This window comes from Apus apus, chromosome 1, assembly GCF_020740795.1.
Source record: "Apus apus isolate bApuApu2 chromosome 1, bApuApu2.pri.cur, whole genome shotgun sequence".
In the NCBI taxonomy this organism is placed as follows: Eukaryota; Metazoa; Chordata; class Aves; order Apodiformes; family Apodidae; genus Apus; species Apus apus.
In genome coordinates this window covers 15,847,380-15,871,278 of record NC_067282.1, presented here as the reverse complement: position 1 = coordinate 15,871,278, position 23,899 = coordinate 15,847,380, and the positions used below count along the sequence as shown (strand labels likewise).

The 23,899-nt window shown below is 36.4% G+C and overlaps 1 protein-coding gene across 6 annotated transcripts in view; it reads right to left on the bottom strand.

Annotated features, from left to right (window-relative positions):
* GRIA4 (glutamate ionotropic receptor AMPA type subunit 4) overlaps positions 1 to 23,899 on the bottom strand; it is a 225,346-nt gene that overhangs the window by 89,349 nt on the left and 112,098 nt on the right. For all 6 annotated transcript variants that reach the window (XM_051608846.1, XM_051608836.1, XM_051608866.1 and 3 more), the window contains exon 4: positions 6,699 to 6,883. In XM_051608846.1, the coding sequence (XP_051464806.1) occupies positions 6,699 to 6,883 (185 nt within the window). The remainder of the gene's footprint in view (positions 1 to 6,698; positions 6,884 to 23,899) is intronic.

Sequence of the window (23,899 nt, the reverse complement as noted above, 5' to 3'; positions counted from 1 at the left end):
CTTGACTGGATGAGTAACGTGATCTAAGCTTGCTCCTTTGAGCCACCAGATGACCTTCAAAGGTGACTTCTACCCCAATTATTCTATTACCCTGTTTGCAGAATAGAGGTGCTCATGTCAGTAGTTCAGTCTGAACTTCAAAACTGGGTCCAAAATCTGCCTACAAACAAACCTCAGAGCTCTAAGACTTCAGTCTTTTTTTCTGGCACCTTATTTGCTCTGCAGTGTTTAATATGTGCAGACAATGAGAAGCCTGGCAGAAAAAGAAATGGGGGACCATAACTGTTAACTTCCAACTACAGTATTTCATGCTTTTGAAAGCTTCCTTTCATTATTTTAAATGTCCTTTTGATATAGATTAACAGCAAAAGGAAAAAATAATGAGAAGCCAATAGAAAAGGGCTAAAGTATTTACAGTTAACAAAACTATCCATCACAATCTAAATGATTGCTATATTACACTTTTCAGCCTAATTGTAAAATCTATTTGGAGCATTGACTTCACTGTGTATTTGAACACATTTATGAGCACTAAACAAACTATAAGTAATGGCTGTGAGATCAGCTATGGTTGAGCAAATGACAGTCTGCTCCTATAGTAATAAATGTTATTAGGATCTGAAGAAGTAAAAAGAACAAATACAATTCTTGAACAAATAACATATGCTTTCACTGAAATCTTCACAATTATTTTCTGTGTTATTCTTCAAATCTGACCACAATTTCAACATTTTATTACACCTCACTCTTGCTTGAAAGGTAGCAAATTAAGAAATAAAAAAAGAAATCTATTATATGTTTTTACTGAAGATAAATTATTCCAACTAACTAAATGCAAGTAAAACTTAAAATGGAGTAGCATGACATTTCCTTAAATGTGTGGTTTTTGCTATGTATTTTTAGTCCTCTTTTCTAAGGAAATCATATTTGTACTACTGAGCTGTCTGTGCATCTGTCTATCAATTTACCAGTAAAATCTTGACCTGGGGTTTCAGAAGTTCAGCTTAAATAGGTATCTGGTATTAACTATGGGCTTTCTCAGGAATAAATATAAATAAATTTCTTTTGTAGGCATGTTTATTTTGAAACTTGAGTTCTGTATTTCAACTAGAAACTCAGTAAATGTATAATAAGCGCAAATTAATGATGTTCTAATTTTGATAGATACAGCCTTTATCCTTAGGCTGAACTGACTTCTAGTTTCTGGTGACTAAGTCAGAAATGCAAATAGATACACAATTTCATAATGCAGGAAGAAAAATAAAATTAAAAGAAGCAGTAAGAAAAGAAGGAAAATTCCTGGTGAAAAGTGAGATAAACACATGTCTGATTCTTGATGTGGCATATTCAGTAAATGACTACTCTGGCCTGGACTGTTCAGATTTTGTACCTCTTGCTGCCGATACTGGCAGATTAGCTGGTTGGAAATGGAAACCACAGTGTTACAATGTGTTTCAAGTATTCATTTAATCTTAAAGCAAAACGTTCTTTTTATTAAATTCAGGGGCATACTTTAGAAACACAATTTGGAAAGAAGAGACACAAGCAGAGAATTTTCCGTCTCCTTCATCGACTTTCATCCTTTTATTCAAACGGAATATTTTTGTGCTTTTAAAAGACCACATGCTGAAAGTGTCGTGAAAAAAGGAATGTTGATAAACAAGGACATAACAGTCCTTGACAGAAGAATGAGTCACTATTGTGCTACATAAGCTATATCTATTATATAAAACTGTGGAGATGACATTTTATCTTTCTGTGTCGTTATTTTAACTCCTTTTTTCTGTCTTGTCCCAGTAAGCTGGAAAGGTAACAGTAAAAACAATCTCTGATTTCATGCATGTAGGAAAATGGGGCTTTGTATCTGCTTCTAGTAATTTATGCAGTACAAAGAAAGGTGTATCCGAGTTTATTTTTAAAACTAAAAACACGTGCCACATTTTATTATGGCTGTGCATGAACAGAGGAAACGAAGAGCCAAGTAAACAAACTGAGGAAACACTTAAGCAGATTTTGTAAGATCACTTACGACGTTCTAGAAAACATTCTGTTAAGCATAAAGAGTCCTCCATAACTGTTAAGAGTAGATGTGCTTTCTCCAAAATGGAAACATACTTTCTGAAAATTCTGGAGAACACTGACATGAAATAGATCTTCATAGAATCATTGAACCACAGAATGGTTTGAGTTGGAAGAAAGATTAAAGATTATCTAGTTCCAAACCCTCTACAATGAGCAGCGTCACTTTTCATCTTCATTTTACTGCTTTTGCTGCTTATGCATGGTACTCTAATGGGGGTTATCTCTGGTGGTGAGCAGCAGTGGTCAAGCACTGCATTCTCTTGTGTCAAGGGCTCTGGAGCAGCCCAAATCACCAGGGATGCCCCGAGAGGCCACTTTGAGGCACCAGTGCATGCCCAGAGCCACACCACATGCAGCCATACACCAGGTCTACATTGGTAAATTAGAAAGGTCAGGACCTGCTTGCCCTTCCCAAAGGCAACACCTAGAATGGACGAGTAAAGAAAACAAGTCTTGATGTTTGTGGTCTATCTTTCAGTGCCTGGGATTGCAGGATGGTAAGGTCTGCCACAGTAGCGCAAAGTAGGAGTTTAATTCACAAGTAACAAAAAGGTTTTTCGTTTATGGCTGTTGTGAGATATTAAGGAGGTAGGGTGTTCCTTCACCATCCTGGGAATAAAGTCTAATAAAGAGCCAATATTGTCTTGATATGCTTAAGTAACAGCAGATTCTTGACAGTACGTGGAGATCTAGTGACTGAAAAACCCTGTCTATCTTACCAATGAATTGAAGCAACAGCTCTGTGACACTGCAGAAATGGATGTGTTGCTCCAGCACTGTGTTCAGCAGGGCTCTGGGCTGAGCCATGCCAACTGGCACTAATACAGAAACCAAGCAAAACGTTTCCAGTCTTACTCACATATCTTTCCTTGCTAATGGAGACTGCATAGTCTTGTGTGGGTGAGCATGACCACAGAACAGGAGCATAGCTTCATTGAGAAAACCACGACACTCTTGGAAGTCTTGGCATAGCCTTAAGAGGTAAGATCTGAAACCCCTTCTGAGGCTAAGAAAGTAACCAGCAATCCATGCAGAAACACTTGTGTGTTGGCTGAACTTATCTCTTGAATTTAATGCCAGTCCTGCTCTCCCTTTCTAGAATGGCAATCTGAAAATGAAACACTCATCTCTAAACTTCTCCTGGAAAGGAGTACAAGTTTGGTCCTTGTCCAAAACATCAGCCACCATGAAAGGAAGGTAATCTGAGGAAAAATGCACATCTTGGGTGGTGCACAGGGGGAACCTGGATTTCAGATGCATCATTGGATTCCAGGACTGAAATTTTCCCTGGAGACAAGCCTCAGGTAGGGGAGTGTGGAGACAGCTTCTACACACACCAAGGCACACAGAGAGGAGAAAATAAACTAGAAAAACTAATGAACTAATAAAATTATAGGAGACAAAAGGAAATAGAACATGGTAAGATTACAGTTGCACAAGAAGTGAGGAAACAGCAAGATGCTGATATTCTCATCAGGGCAGCTGGGAGAGGACAGTGAACAGAAGGCACCAGATCAGCTGAGTGGACAGCAGGTACAGGCACATGAGCTCACTTTTTGAATACAGCCAGCAAAAAAGTCTCTAGTCTTGACTGCTTGAGGTTCACAGTCATGAGAAGTGTGAATGTGTGTAAATATACGCGGTCACTTGAGAAGAAACCCACAAGCTCACAAGCCAATTTCTCTCCCTTCATTAGCACAGACTTAAGAGTAAGCACTTTGAGTTATGGTCTCATTACTGAGATTTAATTACTTTTCCTAAATGTTCTGCAGAACATTTACTTGTACATTGCAAAGTATTACAGTATAGTCACAACTTGGGCTTTCAATTACAGAAGAACTAGGCAGGAAAGAAGTTTAGTTAATTAGAGTCACTGAAGCTTAATCAATTCCTCTGTGTATGCAGAGGAGAGCATGCCAAAATGTAGTCCATTTGTGGAGCCACCTCACCTGTCTGGTATAGATTATTAAAACTTTCATGCAAAGGGAAAAAATCAATAGCTGATATTTTAAAATGGCTGTTATTGTGCATTTTCCACATTGAGCCAGACTTTTTTGCTTCAATTCTGTTTTTTGCAGACTAAATGTTTTTGTGTCTGAGACTGTTTCTGACTGACTATCTTTAAGCAGCACTTGATCTCAAAGGCAAAGTGCTTTCATTTTGGAGCCCCAAACCAGCACCCCAGGCCTATTTGCAGATCAGTCTGTCTAGGGAGAACCTTCACAAATGGTGAGCAAAGCTGCAGCTCTTCCGCATGCTTTGTCTAGCCTGGCTTAAATGCCAGCTCTGTTTGTACAGTGGTGTTCCTTTGGAAGAATGGGGACAATCTCCAGGCATTTTGGGGAAAAGAATTCACACGATCTGGAAAAGTTACATAAATATTTTGAAATATATTAATTCCATTGAATAAGGTACATTGTAAATATATATATACATATACATATATATATATATATATATATACACATATATACTTACATATATGGGCAGTCACTATTGAGAGAAGAGTTAACATCCCCAAAAAATAATTTATCTCCCTTCACTAGGATAGATTTAACGGCAAAGTCTTTATACTTAGGCATGAATAAACAGCAGCACAAGCACAGAAGAACCCACTTCCTGGGTAAAATTCATCCCCTCAAAAATTAGACAGTAACCAGATGAATAATTTCCTAAAAGTGCTTGTATGACTGGCTAAGATACAGGTATGTTGCAATTTTGGTGTTAACTCCTACCTACCACTCTCCCTTTGCAGTTAATGGGAAGAGGTCTCAATTAACTTTTGGGCTTGCCCTGTAGAAATGTCAGCCAAACTCACCATGTCTGATGCAGTTTGTCAAGGCCAGGAACTGCTTTTTTTTGACCTAAAATGTTGTCCTTAAGTACCTAATTTAGGCATGCAAAATCTAAACCTGTATGAAGTCAGAAGAGGTCAAAACCTAATAATGTTAAAATCAATATCCAATTCCGTTCCACATGATCTAAATGAGGAGCACAGGTTATATTCCTAAAAAGGAACTGACTGTGCAGGTTCTAATCTGGAAGGAAAATTGGTAGCACCTCCTGGAAGCAAATAAAATGTACACGTGAGATCAGTGAGATCCAGATGCATACAGGATTCCTTCTTTTTGCTTTGAAACTGACTGGATACTCAGCAAATGCACCTACACAGGATGGTGGGTGTACTTCAGGACTTATGGTAATATAGCGTATTTTTTCTAAGTCACATTTGCATGTTGTGTAAAAAGAATCAGGCACATACACACGGGCACACACAGAGCTGAGAGAGAAATTATTATTATAAATGTATTTTGAAAGACCCTCAAATTGGGTGTTCTGTTTTACTAAAGCATAGGTTGAACTTCGGAAGGACTTCATTATAAACTACAGAATGCATGTGTTAAAACATAACGGAATTCAGAATAATAATAATAAAAAAGGCCAGATGAGTATCTATAGCAATATGGCATCACCTGTTCTTCTCTTGGCAACAGCCACGGAAAAAGTCCTTGTTAAATCAGCCATACCATTAATTCTCAGTTTCCCTCTTTATCTGCTGCCAGTGAAAACAAGATTGGGGTGTATATTTCTGTGAGCACCATTTCATGCATTTCTGTATCACAAATGACATTTCATATTTCTGTGACTTCAGTGGCAAATGTATCACGAACATTTTTGCAACAAAATCTTTAAAATTCTCTAATGCATTAGAAGAGTAGTGTGGTGGTGGAGGATCTACCACCAGCAGATGGCATTCATTCCCTGTAATTCCTGCAGCAGTAGCAGGTACTGAAGATGAGCTTGCACCACATCAGCATAATATGTGGGATCATGAGAGAAGCATATAGTTAACCCTAAGTTATTTTCCCGTCATTTGACAAAATGCTTCTTTCAAAATATTACTTTATTGTTACCATAATTCAAGCAAGAGCTCATACATAAGTACTATATATAGAGAGATTTTGCCGTATCAGAGCAGCAGGGATTTATCTTCTCTTAATACAGTGATACAGGTACTACCCAGTGCAAGCCAGTCTGTCTGATACAGTGTTTTCTTTATGTAATAGCAGCCTTCCATGAATAACTTATGAAAGAACCTGACCTTCCTTCTCATTTCAACAGCACCTTTATTCTACTGTTCTTCATGTTCATAAATACTCTGCTAAGGTAATAAAACTTAAGTTTAAATATGTGTAGTAATAATTTTAAAGCATTTCATGGCTAGAAATAAATATGGTGAATAGAATGTTAATAATGGACTCAAACACGCTTCTTTTCCTCAAACAAAACTGATTTTTACCACCATGAAGGTATGAACTGAGGGCACCAGCTCTGGTGTGGGATGTAATAGGCGTGGAGATGCAGGAATGTGGGGGCAAAGTAGGGGCCTCACCACACTGATGTGCTGGCTGTGGTGATAAGAATTTTACAGGAAAAGAAAACGAAGCAGACCAGTGGACATACAAATATACGCTCACAAAGAAAGAAAAAGAAAGAGCAAGCAACCTCACGTCCAACTCATTTGCATTGAAAAAACAAATGAAACGCAATGAACAATGGCATCTCATCTGGAGTTTCAGCAATGCGCTCACAGTGACATTAAAAGCAGATATTACCTGTTCTAAGAGATTCTGAAGCCTCTCTATTTCACAGTCTATTACAAATTTCTTTTCTTGCCTTCGGTCCAGGTCTTCTAAAAGCCGCCTGTAACTGGCGTCATTAAAATTCTCCACGCAGATGGCACTGACTTGCCAGCTATTTTGTCCCGCTTTTTCCATAATAGCTTGAAGTATTGAATAACCTAAAAGAAAAGGATACAATACACTAGTAACACAACCATTGCATATTTTGAATATGAACTGTATTTAATCAATATTATATCTCTTAATATTTGCTCCAGCAGGGAAAGGAATAAGAGACTGCATCCCTACCTGGGCTGCCAGCTGCGATGAGCGCACCGTGTGCAATTAACAAAAATTATAATTGCCATGATCAGAACCCTTGGAATAATTTTTTGCATTATGGATAATCTTCACATGATTTAGACACGCAAGCTCTTCTACTCAAGTACTGAGCTACTCAGATTGATTTTGTGCAGGTTTCTACATCCGGGCATTTCGTAACACAGCAAATAAATAATCTGAGCCCACTCATTCACCAGAAGTATTTGTGTACTACACAGGCAGCATGTTAGACATTCAAATACTTTTTTCATTGCTGAGTGTTTGGTTTGGTTTATTTTTTGTTTGGTTTTGGTTTTTTTTGTGTTTTGTGTGTTTTGTTTTATGTTTGTTTATTTGGGCTTTTTAAGTTTTTTAAATTTTTTTCATCTAATCCAAGCAGTCCTAAGTGCTTCTTAATGTGAATTCATTTTTTTATTGTTTATGCATATACATATTCACCAGTCCAGATGTATGAACAGAAATTATATTCCTACAGATTGCAAGCTGAATCTAAATTACACTTCAGAAGGAGCACTTCTGAGTGTGTTGTTGCTAATGATTTAACTGTCAGAAGACCTACAAACCCACCCAAACCAAACTCTGCGTCCAGTAAAATATAAGTTGACAATACGTTTATCAGAATATAAGGATTTTAGGACACAAAAAACCAGTTCTCTTACTAATCTACGAGTAGCTATTTTTCTACTGTGTTCTATAACATTTGCAGTCCTTGAAATATTTAATTAAAATCTGTATCTTCTTACCATTGTGACACTATGTACCTGCACTTTGAAATGAACGCTTATTAGGTTTTTCTCCAATTCAGATGACATATTTAAGATAAAAATACAAACATCTATAACTACAAAAAATGTACAACCTGTCTTATTGTACAAATGAGACATTTATTTAATGAGAGAATATTTTATCTTAGGAAATAAATTCAAATACTTGATGTATTGTGTATTAAACCATTTCTGGACTCAGCATATATTTTTAACCCAATGATTGTTATTTTTTTCAAAGAACCACACAGCTTTCCTCTTAATTGCTGCGTAATTATTCTGCTTTTCCTGTTGCTATATTCAATCTCCTTTTTGCCTGCAATTATCTCTGCAAATCATGATAAGATTCTTTGCCAAAGATTGTATTTCTTACTTCATTTCCTATTCATTTCCATATATAGACATACATTAAAGCTACTCCAGTGTTAGAAGGGTTCCTGCTTCATTTACACTGCAACTTTGGCTTGATCTTTGATACAAAGGCAGTCAACATTTACTTAATTCAGCTTCCTGACACAAATTAACATTTTCTTTGATTCAGAATGAATGGTGTTGGAAACAGCAATTGACATCCCCTTATTCCATTTGTATTTTGCTTGGACAACTTTACTAAGATGTTTCGATCAAACTAGGAATTTAACCTAGCATAAAGCATGACAAATATCCGACAAACATATAAAAGCTTTTCTGCCTTGGATCAAGGTTTGACTTGCCACATTTCATTAGCAACTGCCTTCATTTAGGTATCTCAAGATTCTGTAGCTTCTTGTCAGTAGCTGGCGCTCAGATGTGGGTTCTCCTGTTAGCATGTCTTTCACATATAGCATAATACAGCTAAATAGTAGTAAATGGATATGGTGCAACATCTCCATCAGAAGAGTTTGGAACCACTGTGCAAATCAGCAGTGGCACAGTCATCTATTCATGGTGCAGGAACAACAAGAGTGGAGTTTACGCAGGATGAACAAAGGCTTTCACAGCCTCAGCATAAAAATTAGACATGCTGAGAAGAATACTAATTTGTCCAAACTAATTAGCTACAGCTAAAAGGGAAAAAAAACCCAGTTGTATATAATGCTGCAATCATTTTTATAAGGCAAAAAACCTGAAACTAATGTGGAGTAGTTCTCAGAAATGAAGTGCAGTATCTCTAGACAAAAATCTTAAACTTCAGAAAGATGTTTGCCCAAGTAAAGACAGTAAACATTAGTGATAAAACATGGGGTAACCTTTTAAAGCTGAAACAGGGTAGATTTAGATTAGATATTAGGAAGAAATTAATTTCTGTGAGCATGGTGAAATACTGGAACAGACTCCCCAGGGAATTTGTGGATGTCCCCTCCCTGGAAGTGTTCAAGGCCAGGTTGGATGGGGATTCGAGCAACCTGGTTTACTGGAAGGTGTCCCTGCCCATGGCAGGGGGTTGGAACTAGATGATCTTTAAGGTTTCTTCCAAATCATTCTGTGATTCTATGGTTCTATGAATCTTACAGCTGTCATGTAAAAGGTATTTATTTTCTGGTTTTCTGCTATTATCCTCAATTATGCTACAGACGAATGATTCATTTTCTGGAATACATTCCATTATGTGTATTGTGAAATATTATTTGTTGCAGAAAAGCAAACTAAAAAAACTCAGGCTAACTCATATCAGCTGAGATGCTCAGACAATGTTTTTCAAAACAACATTATTTAAAAAAAATATTTCAGACTATGCCAATTGTAAGGGTATATAGTAACCTTTCCTCACCAACTAACTCAACCTTGAAATGCTGATAACTCATTTGTCAGAAAATACAAATCGTTGTACCCAAACATAATCTGTTGAAGCTTGAAGGCCTGTATCAGCAAGCTTCTGGTCCTTCCTGGAGCTGTTTTTTGTTTGGTTTTGGTTTTGTTTTTTTTTTATTATTAACAAATTTATGAACAAGGTAAAGCACCAGTACAACTTCCTGGAAACACAGACAAAGTCCTTCTAAATGCAAGGAAGCTAAAGGCAAAAATGGCTTATTTTTCCTCTTTATGGAACTGTAATTCTGGGGAATTATCCTCAAATGACCTAGGATAAGATGTCTGCCAACTGCTTTTTGTAGGTCATTGCTCAAATAAATGCACATGCTATTGACAACTGTTTAAGGACCAGTAATACCAATATACCTTAATATACTGGAACCAAACCAAAGACAGGGCAAATCTACAAATATGGAACTTTATTGAGCCATTCTCTCTTTGCTTTTCTGTTTTCTGGTCTGGTTGAATTGTGTGGATCTAACATGCTCCTATTTTTTTTCTAAAAAAATACCACACAGTCATTGTGGTGGGAAAAAAACCCCAAAAACAAGATACATGAAAATGAAGAGTTACTCTATTTTTTTCCCCCCTGTAAAACCAGAGCTCGAGATGCCTAATGCATAAAAATCTGTGTTTGCATTGATACTACAGCTAAGTATCTCACAAAGAAAGTCTCAGAATTTTTTTAACCCTGCTTCCCTCATTCCACATTCCATAGGCATTTTTCCATTACAAAACACATCAGCCACACAAGAACAATGCCAGATGTGACTTGGTCTTATATCTGTTTAGAGAGAGATTAGTACTTCTTTAGAGAGACTTCGATATTTTATTGAGGCCAAAGTGTGCAAAACACCTCAGCAATTTTGGTATTTACGATCACATGATAAATGCAGAAGTTTGGGAGACCAGGATTCATCCAACATACCTATAATCGGAGCCTAGACACAACCACCCTCCACCCAAGTAGCTGAAATCAAGAGTGATCTTTTTAGTATAAAAGCTCAGTGGCCTTTCAGGTTTTTTATTGTCTTCTGCTGGACCAGCTAGGCTTTCCCCTATTCAGTTTTGTTTTGGGAGTCAATGACTTAATTTCATTTATTTCCTTTTAAATAAAAAATAAAATCTGGTATCTAAATCTCTTCAGTGTGTTCAGAAAAAACTAAAAAGATAAGAGGAGCGTTTTCTTGGCTTATTTTTCTACTAGAATGCTCCTGGCTTGCTTGCTTTCACAAGAAATATTTCAGTGATCAATTACAGTCTTAGAATTAAATTTCAATAACTTTCATCTTGCAGCAGCCTTTTTATTCTGGGAAATCATCTCCCCTGCCCCTCTTAGTTCATGCAATCATTCCTGGTGGTCTTGCCAGGAGTCAGACAGTAAAGTGTCTAGATTAGTCCAAGATTAGCTATGATCCCAACAGCCACAGACACTGAAATGCTGGAACTATTTTCTGAAAGCTACTTCCATCTATTGCAATTCATGTTAGGATAAGGAGAAGAAATGAATTTGTTATAAATCCAAAACACAGTAGAAGTGAAGAATAAATGATTAAATCATCTGGTATGGGTAAGCCAATATTTTTGACATTCAGGATTGGATTCACGTCACTTAACTCTAGCTGTCTATAAAGCAGTGTCTCAGTTAATCATCCAGGCTTTCAAAGGAGAGACATACATCCTGTAAAAAAGCATTTTTTTTTCTAAGAAATCTATCTCAGAGGTGCTTTTCTCTTTCTCTGATGAATACTGAAGGAGTCTAGACATGAGCCTTAGTGAAAATACCTACCATTTATCTGGCCAAATCTTGGCAAGATGAATTCAGACACTACAGTGATGCGTGATCGTACATTTAACCGATAACTGCAAACACTCAAATTCAAGCATATTTTAGTCTTCCTCAGCATGATTAACACCTTTTTATTGACATATGGTTTTGTTTGAAATTAATGGTCAGTGTACAGCTTCCAGAACTTGAACACAACCAGTAAGATTTATAAGCTCTATCATACAACCTTCGACATATGATAACTCATTTGCATGCACACTTTTCTCCACATTTGGAGTTGGAGCCAGAACATTCAACAAAAAGTATATACAAACCAGTCAATTTAAGCAACAGAGTGAAAGCTAAAACTACAGGTGTGTTTTGAGTTCTTCTTCAGTCTAATTCACAGAAATGACACATGGAAAATAAGACAGGGAGCTCAATAATCCCATCTATTCCTCTCTATCCTTCCACCCCCCAAGAAAAAATATATTTAAATAATTCTAGACAGATATCTTTCTTTAAAATCGCTTATGAAGATTCTGTAACTTCCTAGGTAATATATTCATTGATTAATTATCTTATCATTAGGCAGTGTTTCCTAAAGTCTAACTTAAATCTCCCCTGGCACAATTTAAAGTCACTCATTCTTGCTCTCTCTACTAGACTTGGAGAAAAGTTTGTTCCCTTTGTCTTTACAGCAATCCTTTAGATAACTGAAAACTGCTATTTCATTTCTTTTCTGCCTGCACTTCTCTTGCTTAAACAGTGTCCTTTCAGGTTTTCCTTGTGGAACATATTTAGGTTACATTCTGACAATTTTCCTTGCTTTCCTCTGGATGTGTTGCAACTGATCCAGCCTTTCCTGAAGTGCATTGGTGAAAATGTGATGTATTTTTAAAATGTGTTCCAAAGTACACACAGTCCTTTAGATTTTTTATGGTCCACAAGATTAACAAATGTATTCTGTATTTCTTCATTCAAGTAATTAACAAATATAATGGGAAAAACTGCAAGCAGAATGGATCACTGCTTAACACCTCCTTATTTGACAGTGAGCCTCATATACTTCTTTCTGAGTTCAAATACATGACCAGTGTTTTATGTATCTTCGAGAAATTTTATCAAGACAAAATTTCTGTAGCTCACTTAATAAAACTTCATGCAAACTGCTTAAAAAAACCCTGCTGGAATGAGACACCTATTTATTTATTTATTTGTTTTCCCCAGTGCCTACAGAACCCGTTACTTTTAATAGAAGGAAATTTACTTTATCCTGAAAAATTCACTTTTTAGGTTACTTAGCTTTCCAAATTCTATGTACTTTTAAATACATCTGTCATGATGTAGGTTGTGAATTAAGTCAGCTATAATATCAATGACCAGGATGCTTCTCATAGAATCAAAGTTTGGGTTGGAAGAGACCTTTAGAGGTCATCTATTCCAATATCCCTGCAATGAGAAGGGACATCTTCAACTAGATCAGGTTGCTCAGAGATGCAACCTGATCTTCAATGTTTCTACCTCCTCTCTGGGCAACCTGATCCAGTGTTTCACCATCATGTTTTCATCATTAAAACTTACTCCTTATATGTAGTCTAAATCAACCCTCTTTTAAAACCATTACCCCTCATCCTATCACTACAGGTCTTACTGAAATGTCTGTCTCAAATTTTTATTACAGATGGTCTGAAGAGAAAAAAAAAAAAAAAAGGAAATAATGGATCCAGTTTAGATATCTCCTCTATTGCTATTTTTTTTTCAAAGATTCATGAGTATTTGATGGTAAAGGAAACTACCTTTATGATTTGGGTTCATGGTTGTCACCTCCCTGTGAATAGTTTCTCAGTGTTTTTAGACACCTCCAAAACAAGTTCTAGCAGTCGTTTATGGTCATACTTTCTGTCCTTCTATCCCTTAATCCTGTAGAGACTGGTACCTGTGTAACTTCATCTGCAGTATTTAATCATCTTTCTCTCCTGAGGAGGATATAAAGCTACAAGCAAATGATGCCTGTAGATTATGTACTTTATGGGAGGAGGGTTGGCCTTTTCCACAATGGGAATTCATGATCAAAGATTCAGCTATGTCAGGTCCCATTTATGCTACATTCACTCCACAGCAAGTCCCTTTGCATTTCAGAGTCTGCAACCTTCATTTGAAATACGCTGTAAAGATGTCTCATAAAAATGCCAAGTGATAAAGTTGAGTGGAATCTTGAGAGGGACTGAAGAAAAAAAAGCCCTGATAGTTTTGTTTTGCTTTCACAGTTCTCAGATGCCTCACTAAGAGCCTTCAAACAAATTTCAAAATCCAGTGACACTTCTTAAGACAAGCATGCACAGAGATTAGTATATGCAAGCATACTTACAGATATATACCAAAAATACATTTATGTATCTTGTTAGTTTTCTATATTTTCTTTGCTTCTATTTGTCTATTATTTAGTTATGACAAAGGATTCAGCTAGAACTGACTCAGGTGGGAAGTCCAAAGACTTCTCTGAAGTTTATAAGCAGCCCTGAAGCCACATTCTTAGCAAATTGTAGCAAATTTGCACTTCAGAACTTTGAATGTTAAATCAGAAACTGTATGTTATCAGAACCTCACAAACTATTACTTTAAAAAAACAGCCACTAAGCCACTGAGCGAAACAACAAGAACAGCAGGTGCTAGGCTTACTCTCTCTATAAAGGAACAATAGCTATTAAATAGTCTGTCTGAATATTCAGATGTCATCTTGGGTTTCTCATTAGGGATAAAATGTCTCAGTATTTCAAAAAAAGGAGGGAAATCAGGAAATTGTAAACTTACTTTGAGAGAAAACCATAGAATCATAGAACGGTTAAGGTCAGAAGGGTCCCTAAAGATCATCAGGTTCCAACCTCCCTGCTATAAGCAAGAACACCTCCCACTAGATCACGTTGCACAAAGTCTCATCCAACCTGGCCTTGAACACCTTGAGGAGGGGACATCAGCAACCTCCCTAGGCAATCTATTCCAGTGCTTTACTACCCTCAGGGTGAAGAATTTACTCCTGATGTCTAACCTACGTCTCCCTTCTTTCAGTTTAAAACTGTTACCCCTTGTCATCTCACTACCCCATCCAGTGAAAAGCCCCTCCCCAGCTTCGCTGTATTATCAAATATTTAACTTACTTCCCTCCTCCCCCCCCCCCCGTTCTTATTACTTTTAATTTGACAAATATCCAGCTTATTTGTAAACATTACTTGATTTTATACATTATAACTTAAACATTTATTCTTTAGCATAATGTCTTAAAGCCAAAATTCCTCATTTCACTAAAACCTATAGACGGTAGCATTGAAACAAATAAATTGCCTTTCTTACACAATATTTTAATTGATGCAAAGCTATTTTCCAGAAATTGCTAGCTTCCCCAAAATATAGGTCTCTAGTCTCACTTTAATAGGATTTTGTTTGCCTTGTGATGACATAGAATTGTACATAGACCCTTATATAAATAACATCCAAAAGAACCACGTCAAAGAATATTAAGACTGCAAGCTAAAGAACTCAAGAACTGGTCTATCTTAAAATTGGCAGCAACAGAGTGTATTCTAATTAATGTGTTATGGTGCTGTCTTTATTGTTACATACTATTTTTCTCCAGAAGGCATCTGCTTCAGTCCGTGCATCAGATACCTATACCCTAGGACAGAACTGACTGTGTGTACTCCTTTTTATAGGGATTTGTTAGAAAACTAGTATTTTATAATGAAATGTCTGGCAATCTCTGCCTATCAGCATTAATGTACTATTGTTTCTAATACCTACATGAGAGAAAAATGCCAGAATAATTTTTAGAATTTAACAATCCACACTGAGAAGCAGAGCTGCAACCTTACTTCCATCTCTGTGCACATGAGCCCATGTCCATATTTATTAGTGGCTACAGAGCAGATAATTTATAGGACCTTATTCCTTCTAAAGGTTCTACACCCAGTCACGTTATCTCTGATTTTAAATTTTTAATTATTTTAAGATTTTTTGAGTTTTATTCTCAAGTGCTTAACTTTTTCAGCAAATGTCACGTCCTGGAAGAGAGGCTTTAAAATTGGTGTGCTACGACTATAATACAGTTACCTTTTGATTGAAATGAGTCTGAAGTAAGTCTTACTATTTCTTTTAAACTGTCACACAGTCCACAAATATATTAAAAGTTGATTGCCTCTTCCTAAGAACTTAGAGATAAGCCTAAAGATTTGAGATTTTCTTCCAGTTTCTAAAACTAACTCATTGCTCTTCTGATGTAGACTAGAATTAAGACATGATTCTTTCTTTTTGGACTGGAGCAACAATTGGGTAAACATCTGAAGATTTAATTTAGTAGTGCTTATTGAAAAGTAATGACATTGAATTATCTTGCACCATTCAGGCACTTCCTCTGAGGGACTGCAAGTATCACTCTTAACTAAATCCTGAAAACAGCTTAGAATCTGAGTTTTTTTAAAACAATGAAATCATGTAAGGGAAAAAAAAAGTAAGGGAAAAAGGTGAGAAAGCATTTTAATGAGTTCTTCTAAACAATCCAAGACATTAGGAGCACACATATATGTACATACAAGTAAATACATAAGTATATGTGTATATATATAAATATTTTATACAAATCTGTGCAAAACAGCATGTAAAGAAGATAAAATTTTTATAGAGTCTGCTCCAGCTCCTTCTACTCTCTTCTACCTCTTCTAAGAGAAGGCTAAGATGATATGATGATATGATATGATATGATCTTCATTGAGGACACAGGACAACTCCTACATAACCAAATCTCTTTTTGGTGTCCACACAATAAAAATTAAAAGAAAAAGAAAAAAAAAAAGTGCTAAAATATTCGACAGAGTTCAAAGAAGCAAATCAGAATGATCTGAAGCCGATATATAAAATATGCCTTGGAGTGAAAGACTTGCAGGATAATTAATTTATCTCAACTGAATGTTCAATGTCAAGTCTGGGCTAGTTACTCCAGTCTCCTTTGGCAGGCAGTGGAGGGAAACAGGCACTCTCTGAAGGCAGTTCTTAAAAGCTCTTATCATCTACCTCATGTATTTTCAGGGGAAAAATTCTAATATTATTATCTCTCAGCTTCAATGACATGAACACTATTTACATAATATTGTTCATATGTAAAAAAGCAGGATAAAAAGCAGCCTGCAATATTAGCAAAGTATCTGTTTGCTACTCATACGACTTTCAATTTCAGTTCTTCTATTTTTTATCTCCATTTTACATATAAAGATACAACTTTTCATTTAAGTAGAATTAAAAGTTAGGTTACTTTTATGCTTCCCTGGTGGAGGATGGGCATAGATTTCCTTTGATTATTCTGTCGAAGGGATTTGCATACAATTACAGAGACAATTTCAGTTCCTAGCAGGAACAAACACAGGATGAAGTAAGTACTCACCATATGATTAGACTAATTTATTATGTCCCACTGAGGCAAGCTATATTCCAAGAAGTAATCATAAACCCATGTTCAAAGCTCTAGTAGAATGAACATATTTAACAATTCAAATTGTGATTCAGCTGTAGGAACTGACATTTAGTGGGAAACATGGAAATGGGCAAGGTATAATGAAAAGGTAACAGGTAAAAGAATAGAGACATTAAAAGCTGCTATTGGCCTGTCTGAAAACAGGTTAGGATAGAAAACTGTGGTGAAATCCTGGCAAGTTTCTTGTACTGAATATATGTTGATCTGGACTTTGGTTAGTTTTAACTGACCTTGGCATTAATGTCTGAAAATGAACATGGTGACCAGCCAATAACAGCTCCATAAAAGTTAAGTGCCTGTGACATTTCATTATACAATGGCACTTGCATTGACCATTTTGAAAGTAAATAGTCTTAAGAACTTCTTTCATTTTAGAGCTGGGTATTTTTCTTCCCCTGAACAGCTGTTTATTCAGTGAAAATTGCACCCTGGTGACATCCTAAGTCTTAATGAACATGAGTGAGTTTTTCTGTATAGGACTGGCTAGAAGAAATCACAAAGGTTTAAAAAAAAGTGGAAACAGCATCTAATAAAAATGGACATTTCATCTAGGGCATCTCCATGGATGGAAACAAAAGGGAAGACATGGCGTCTGCATAACTGTTACCGAGGAGAACAGTGGTAGCAAGATTCCTCCTCCCTCCTCAAGAAAGCAGGGGACTCTGGATGCGTCACTGGATGCCCCTGAGTCCACTGTGTCATGTTCATTAGGACTGAAAGTGTCTTGGGTGGCTTAGTCTTCATCTCTCCATCTGGAACAGCTCCACAGCATAAAAGCAATGCTAAGATATCACCAAGGCAGAGAAAGACGGAGCAAACTACTCTGCAGCATAGTACAAAGTATAATAAACAAAGAGGTGGTAAACTTTTTGCCATTTTTGTTTCAGTGGCTAAGTAGTTTATAAAAGAATATCCAAAAGCTGCAGAAGATGTGGAACTGGCTGCAAAAACTTGAGGTGAAAAATTAAAACTACAACAGAGGGCTTTCTGTATCTGAGAGGAATGAGAAGTGAGACCTCAGTAACTGCTCAATAGAGATTAAATATTTTAGATGTCCCAGAACACAGGTTTGGTATTTTAGAGTGTAACTTAAATTGAAAATAAAATAGTACATATGGTATTATTTCAGTTGTACGAGTATAAAACTAGAAAAATCCCACTTTCGTCAATTTCCTTGAGGTTCCCACTGCTGTATTTGGAAACGAAAATCTGTTTCTGAAAAAGCTATAGGATATGATAATCCATCTAGGTATACAACATTATTTATCTTGAATTTTTCTGACAAACTATTGTCTGGAACAACTCTCTCTGCTTATTGCTCAAAACTACTGTGAAAAAAAACAACAAACTGCTGCTCACTAATATTTTTTTAAGTTTTGTTTTCTGCTTCCACTGCCCCTTTTAAATGTGACTGATGAGATATTATTTCATAATAGAGCATCTTAAACACTATACATTACCTCAACTGTCTTATTTTCCTCAAGAGATACAATGGCAATTTTAATTTTCCAGTCTGCTTAATGCAGTGATGTCCAGCCTTTTCAGCCCAAGGGCTGAAGAATTATTCCAATAAGGTCAGTGGGACAGAACTGATACTTGAGGGCATTTTCTCCGGAGGCAGTGTGGAAGACAGCCCACCCCATACCCAGCTCCTTTGCTGGGGATCCTCAAACGACTTCAGGAGATCAGACTACAGCTGTAAAACTGCATATAATTCCATAAGCACATCGTGTTTTGCTTCTGTTATTGAAGTTATGCCTACTGGCACCCTGAAGGAACACTCACACAGCAGGTCTGGGATGTGACTGTGGTTATTGTGATCCTCAGACAACTATTTGTAAATATGACATAGGTCTGTAGAATACACCATATGATACAGAATGTGGATGAAATTTTAGGCACCGTGCTGGGAATAACTGTTTGCATTTATGTAAATACTGTTGTGCTCAAAGGCCTCATTGTCCTAGGTACTATACAAAGTATGTACTCAGAAAAGGTCTCAAAAAAGAAGAATGTGGAAACCAAATGGGCTCATAGGCAAGTTGCTTATTCCTACTTTTATTTTTAATTAGGTCAACAACACATTCCAAAAGCATTTTTCATACCTATCAGTCTATAAATTGAGCACTTTGCTTTCACATGGATATTCAGTAATCCATTTAAGAGCACAAGGGTCAAAAATATCCAATATAATACAAATAAGACATATATTTGGTTTTATTTATATTTTTATTTTTATTTTTAAATACAGTTTGGAGGAAATTCTTTAGCTGATTTACTTGGCATTTTCCTTTTTGTCATTCTTTTGCAAGATTACAGATGAGTCACTACAAGGTCTGTATTCTAAGTTGTGCTTTCACAGAATAAGAACTAGAGAAACACTATAAATACTTTTTTTGGGGGGATTACTTATAAAATATACAACAAACCATGTTGCATAACTCATAAAATACTTGTATGGACTTTGATTGAAATAACTTACAGGAGAAGAAATTGGTCCGGTATTTGAAATCTGATGTAATTAGAATTTGAGAGCATTTAATTCCAAAACCTGTTTAATACATTCACTGGATTTTACGTGTACAACAACTAATTCTGTACCAGGTGAAAATGTAATTGACAAAAAGAAGCTTAAGTGAGAGCTAACAAAGAACCAGACAGGAAAATGAGACCCCATCATGCAAGTAAAGACTTTACAGCTGGAAGGATGGCAGCCAGGAAGGGGACCTTTCTTCATAGGACTAGTACCATACACTAAAGGTGCAGTCCTGTCACAAAGCATATGAAACATTATAGGTGAATTTGGGTAGTAAACATCACAAATCACAATCTGGACTGGATTAAGCCTAGGTTCTTCTCTTTGGAACTCAAGACACTTTTGACAGTTGTCAGCATGCCCTTATGTCAATATTAGCTGTGTTCTGGAAGAGGAGAACCACAGGGGCAAAGTGTATGACAATGGACTGCAATGGCAAAGTACTTTTCCACCCTGGAATGACCTCAGTCAGGTAATATCCGAGGCAGTCAATATCTGGGTAGGAAGGAGACTTTAAAAAAAAAACCCACCATGCTGACAAACACTACAAAACATTTACCAGGGAGATGCTGAAATTTATTAAGGATAACTTCCAGCAAACTAACATTTCAACGTTCAGTCTGAATACCAACTTTCTTTGTTGGTATAGTAACTTGCTTCAGGCACACTCCAGGCTTGCATGTCAACTGAAATCCATCAGGAATTCAACCTGTGGCCTCATGCCACTCAAAACTGGTACCAGAAAAGGTCTTTATGCTAAAGACAGTAATACTCCAATCTGAAACCTACACTATTCTTTAAATAACTCTTCATATTCTTACCTAAAAGCCACACTTCTCTATTACACTGTGTGTCTGCAACTCCAAAGGTTTTCTATCCTGCAGATTTACTACAACTCAGGTTTTAAAAAGTCAGCTACAGATATCCTGCCCTAACACATTTAAGATGTATAATTAAACTGCAGTAAAATATCTGACATTCCTATGTTACAAAGGCCTGTGCCAAGGCCTACATCATTTTTAGGAACTTCCATCTACATCCTGGAAAGGCTTGTGAGAATCTGCTTTTGTACAGTAACCCTAATAATACCCGACATGTCTAAATCCTAGGTCAAATAAATGTCACACGCCAAATTTCACAACAATATAACTTGCAGTACATGCCACATGTAAAGGACAAACTTATAAAGTATGATTTAAAAAGAATGACCTGACAAGGTACTGTCAGACACTTGGTATAGCCAAATACACTTAAAAATTAGATTTTATATTAGATTTGTGTTCTGTGCATTTGCAAAATGTCTGGACTTGCCAACAAAAGGGAAAAGAAAATTTAGCAGGAAATAAAAAATTTGAAAGAGCAGGCAATAAAGTGAGCACATTCTATAAATAAGCATCACAGGATTTGTTTTCCTTATACCACTCCTTTTGTCTTTTCAGGATTTGCAAGCTATCTTCATTCTGGACTCTTCTTTCATATCAAATCTGTGCAGCATTAAGAGTACTTAACTGTATTTACAGGGATTTATAGGCATCTCAGTGATATTACAGGAATCCAGATCCATAGACTTGTTACAACTGATTATCTGATATTATTACTTTATGATGCTATTTTATTTTTTTTAATTAAATGCTTTTTTCCACAAAAACAAAGACTTAAGCCACAAACATAATGTATCCACATCAAAAGGTAAAAATTATGTGACAAGTGCCCAAGAGATTGGGAAATAACCCTAAATTATCTTTCTGTACAATAGGTTTAACAGCACTCAAAATCACATTCAGTAATTTCTTCCCCATTTTTCAGAAAACAGTGTGCCAAGCTACTCCAAGTGTCTAGCCACTCTAAGGCTCAGATTAAGCATTAGCTAAAGACTGAAGCAATCAAGTTCAAAGATACTGATGATAATCATATAAAAACTGTGACTGTTCCTCATTATGTGGCACAGATACATAACCTTGAGTTAAAACCTCCTCCAGTTCTCTAGACAGTCATTATTGTTGTTCCTGCCCATACTCAAATATGCTGAATTATGAAAAGGGAATTAAACCTTGTTATGCTATTTAGTCCCACCTCATCTCTAACAATTCAGTAGAGAATTTCATCTGGAGCTTTGCTTGCTATCTGATAAGTCCAGAGGGCTTGCTTCTGACATCAGTAAGCAGCTGGGCCCAATCTTGCGACCCAATCCTTTCTGGATCCATGTTGCACCCCCACTGTCATTTCCCTGCAAGCAGGGATCCATACCCACTCATCATCTTGCTAGGACACGTGGATCCTGTACACATTATGGATGAAGAAATGTGAACCTAAAAGCAGAATAATTTTTTTGTATGCATACTCCCAACGAAACCCAAGGTACTGACAGTAATCTACTGGGGGAATTCAGTCAATTATATGGCAATCCAGGCAAAATACAGCCAGTGAGGTGGAAAATGTTTTTCAAAGGGGCTTTTGCCGATTAAAAGTTTATTTCTATATTCAAGAGGCTGGCACATTTTGCTGGTCAAAACCTCAGGTTTTTTGAAGCTGACAAGTAAAACATAACAACACTCCAGAGGAACAGCAAAAGAAGAAAAGGTCTTCCTGAAAATATTGGATAGGTATCAGGTATGGGACAAAATCCAAAGGGAAATGAATTAATTTCCTAAAAGTCCCATCAAAGACTGGTGTATGTAATAAAGAACTGTAGTTACTTGACCCCAGTAGGCAGAAGACCTCCCCTTCAGACAGTGAGATATAGCAAGAAACAGAGGGACAAACAGTATGAAAGGGTCAGATGACTCACTTTCAGAAACTTACTTTTGCTTGTCAAGTACATAAAATCCTGACAGTTCTTGTTTTTTGTCTTCTCAGTAGCCTGATCGTTCTTTTACCTTAGTGGTCTTTCTAGACAGGCAATACCACTGACCCTCAGTTTAAATCCCAGATGTTCGTTGAGAATTTGAACGGGCTCGCTTTGTATTTGTCTTGCACTCCTCTTGGACTGTTTAGATAAAGTTGATTTTTCCTTAAAAGCACTGACATTTGCAAGAGTAAGACAATACTAAGCCTGTGAATGGGGAAACTCTGGCAATTGAAAAACAGCAAAAGGTCCTATTTTGTACTATCAGTACTATGAAGTTTGATTGGTTATTGACAATGTTTAATTTACCTTCTGTAGTCTTTTCAAAGCATTCTACAGTATTTACCATTAACACAGGGTTGAAGATAAAAAGTTGGTTAGATCCTCCCAAAATTACCATTATTAATTTACCAATGACCAAACATCTCTGTCCCCTATCTGTATAATGCTGGATAAGGTATCTTATTCAAAAAGATATATGTGCCGTTTGAAAAAGTTAATACAGAAACACTATACCAGAAAGCACATGATATTACAAACAACACGTATCTCCTTTTTCAAAAACTAAAATTCATTCTCTTACTACCTGCACACAATCTAACTATAAAAATAATCAAATTCCCTTTTAAAAGTACTTCAGTCTCTTTTCCATATAGCTCACCTACTGGCTGTTCCACAACCTTCTTCCACTTTTGCTCAATCATATTTTGATTCCCAATATAAATTCACTAACTTGTTTTTGCCATTTCTACACTGCTCTGTGTTTGAGTCAACACTGTCTTTTAGCTTAAAAAGTTCCTCCTTTCCTTCCTTACTCTTGCTCTCCTAATATATTTATGAAAAACAATCACTTTTCATTTACAGAAGTTCCTTTTTACACTGTTTTCTATGCATAGTGATGATCCCCCTAGCAGATTTCAGAATCCCTTTTCCCTGAAGAGAAGCCCCTAGAATTGCCATGGGTAGAAGTCTTGTCAACTCCTATGTTGATTTAAGTTTTTCATATAACCCACACTCCAAATAAAAGAGAACAACTTTCTTTATAATTATTAGCATTATTTACATTAACCCAAACAATTTTCTTCTTAAAGAAAAAAATATTCATTTGTTTTAAGTTTGGGAAGAAAAATAAAAATGTGAAAAAAGTGTTAGGTAATGCATAAGCTATTTCACATAACCAAGCATGAAATCTCATTAAATAATCATATCCTACAGCAACTGGAATCGTGAATGGTAGCCAAGCAAATTCAGTTCTCCAGAGGTATGATTATCTCATGAGGACTGCATTCCCCTGGGACCTGCCTCAGTGTTCTTTGAAACATCTCTAATATGTAAAAAAACCCTCTTGATACTTAAGAAGGAGAAAGACGAAATATGGAGCTCAGAATGCAGAACAGTAATTTCCAATGAAACAATGAAAATCCTAAATTATGCACAGTAATCTGCCACTTTTAACAATGTTTAGTAATAATGACAAATGGATTAAAAAATCCACTTAGAATTTTTCATGGGGGCAGGGAAAGGCACAACTGGTGTAGAAACACTCCCACATGCCTGTTAGGTCTTCAGTACTGTTTTTTAAGAAACCATTATGATACCAACTGTAAACCACAACGATGAGGAAATAC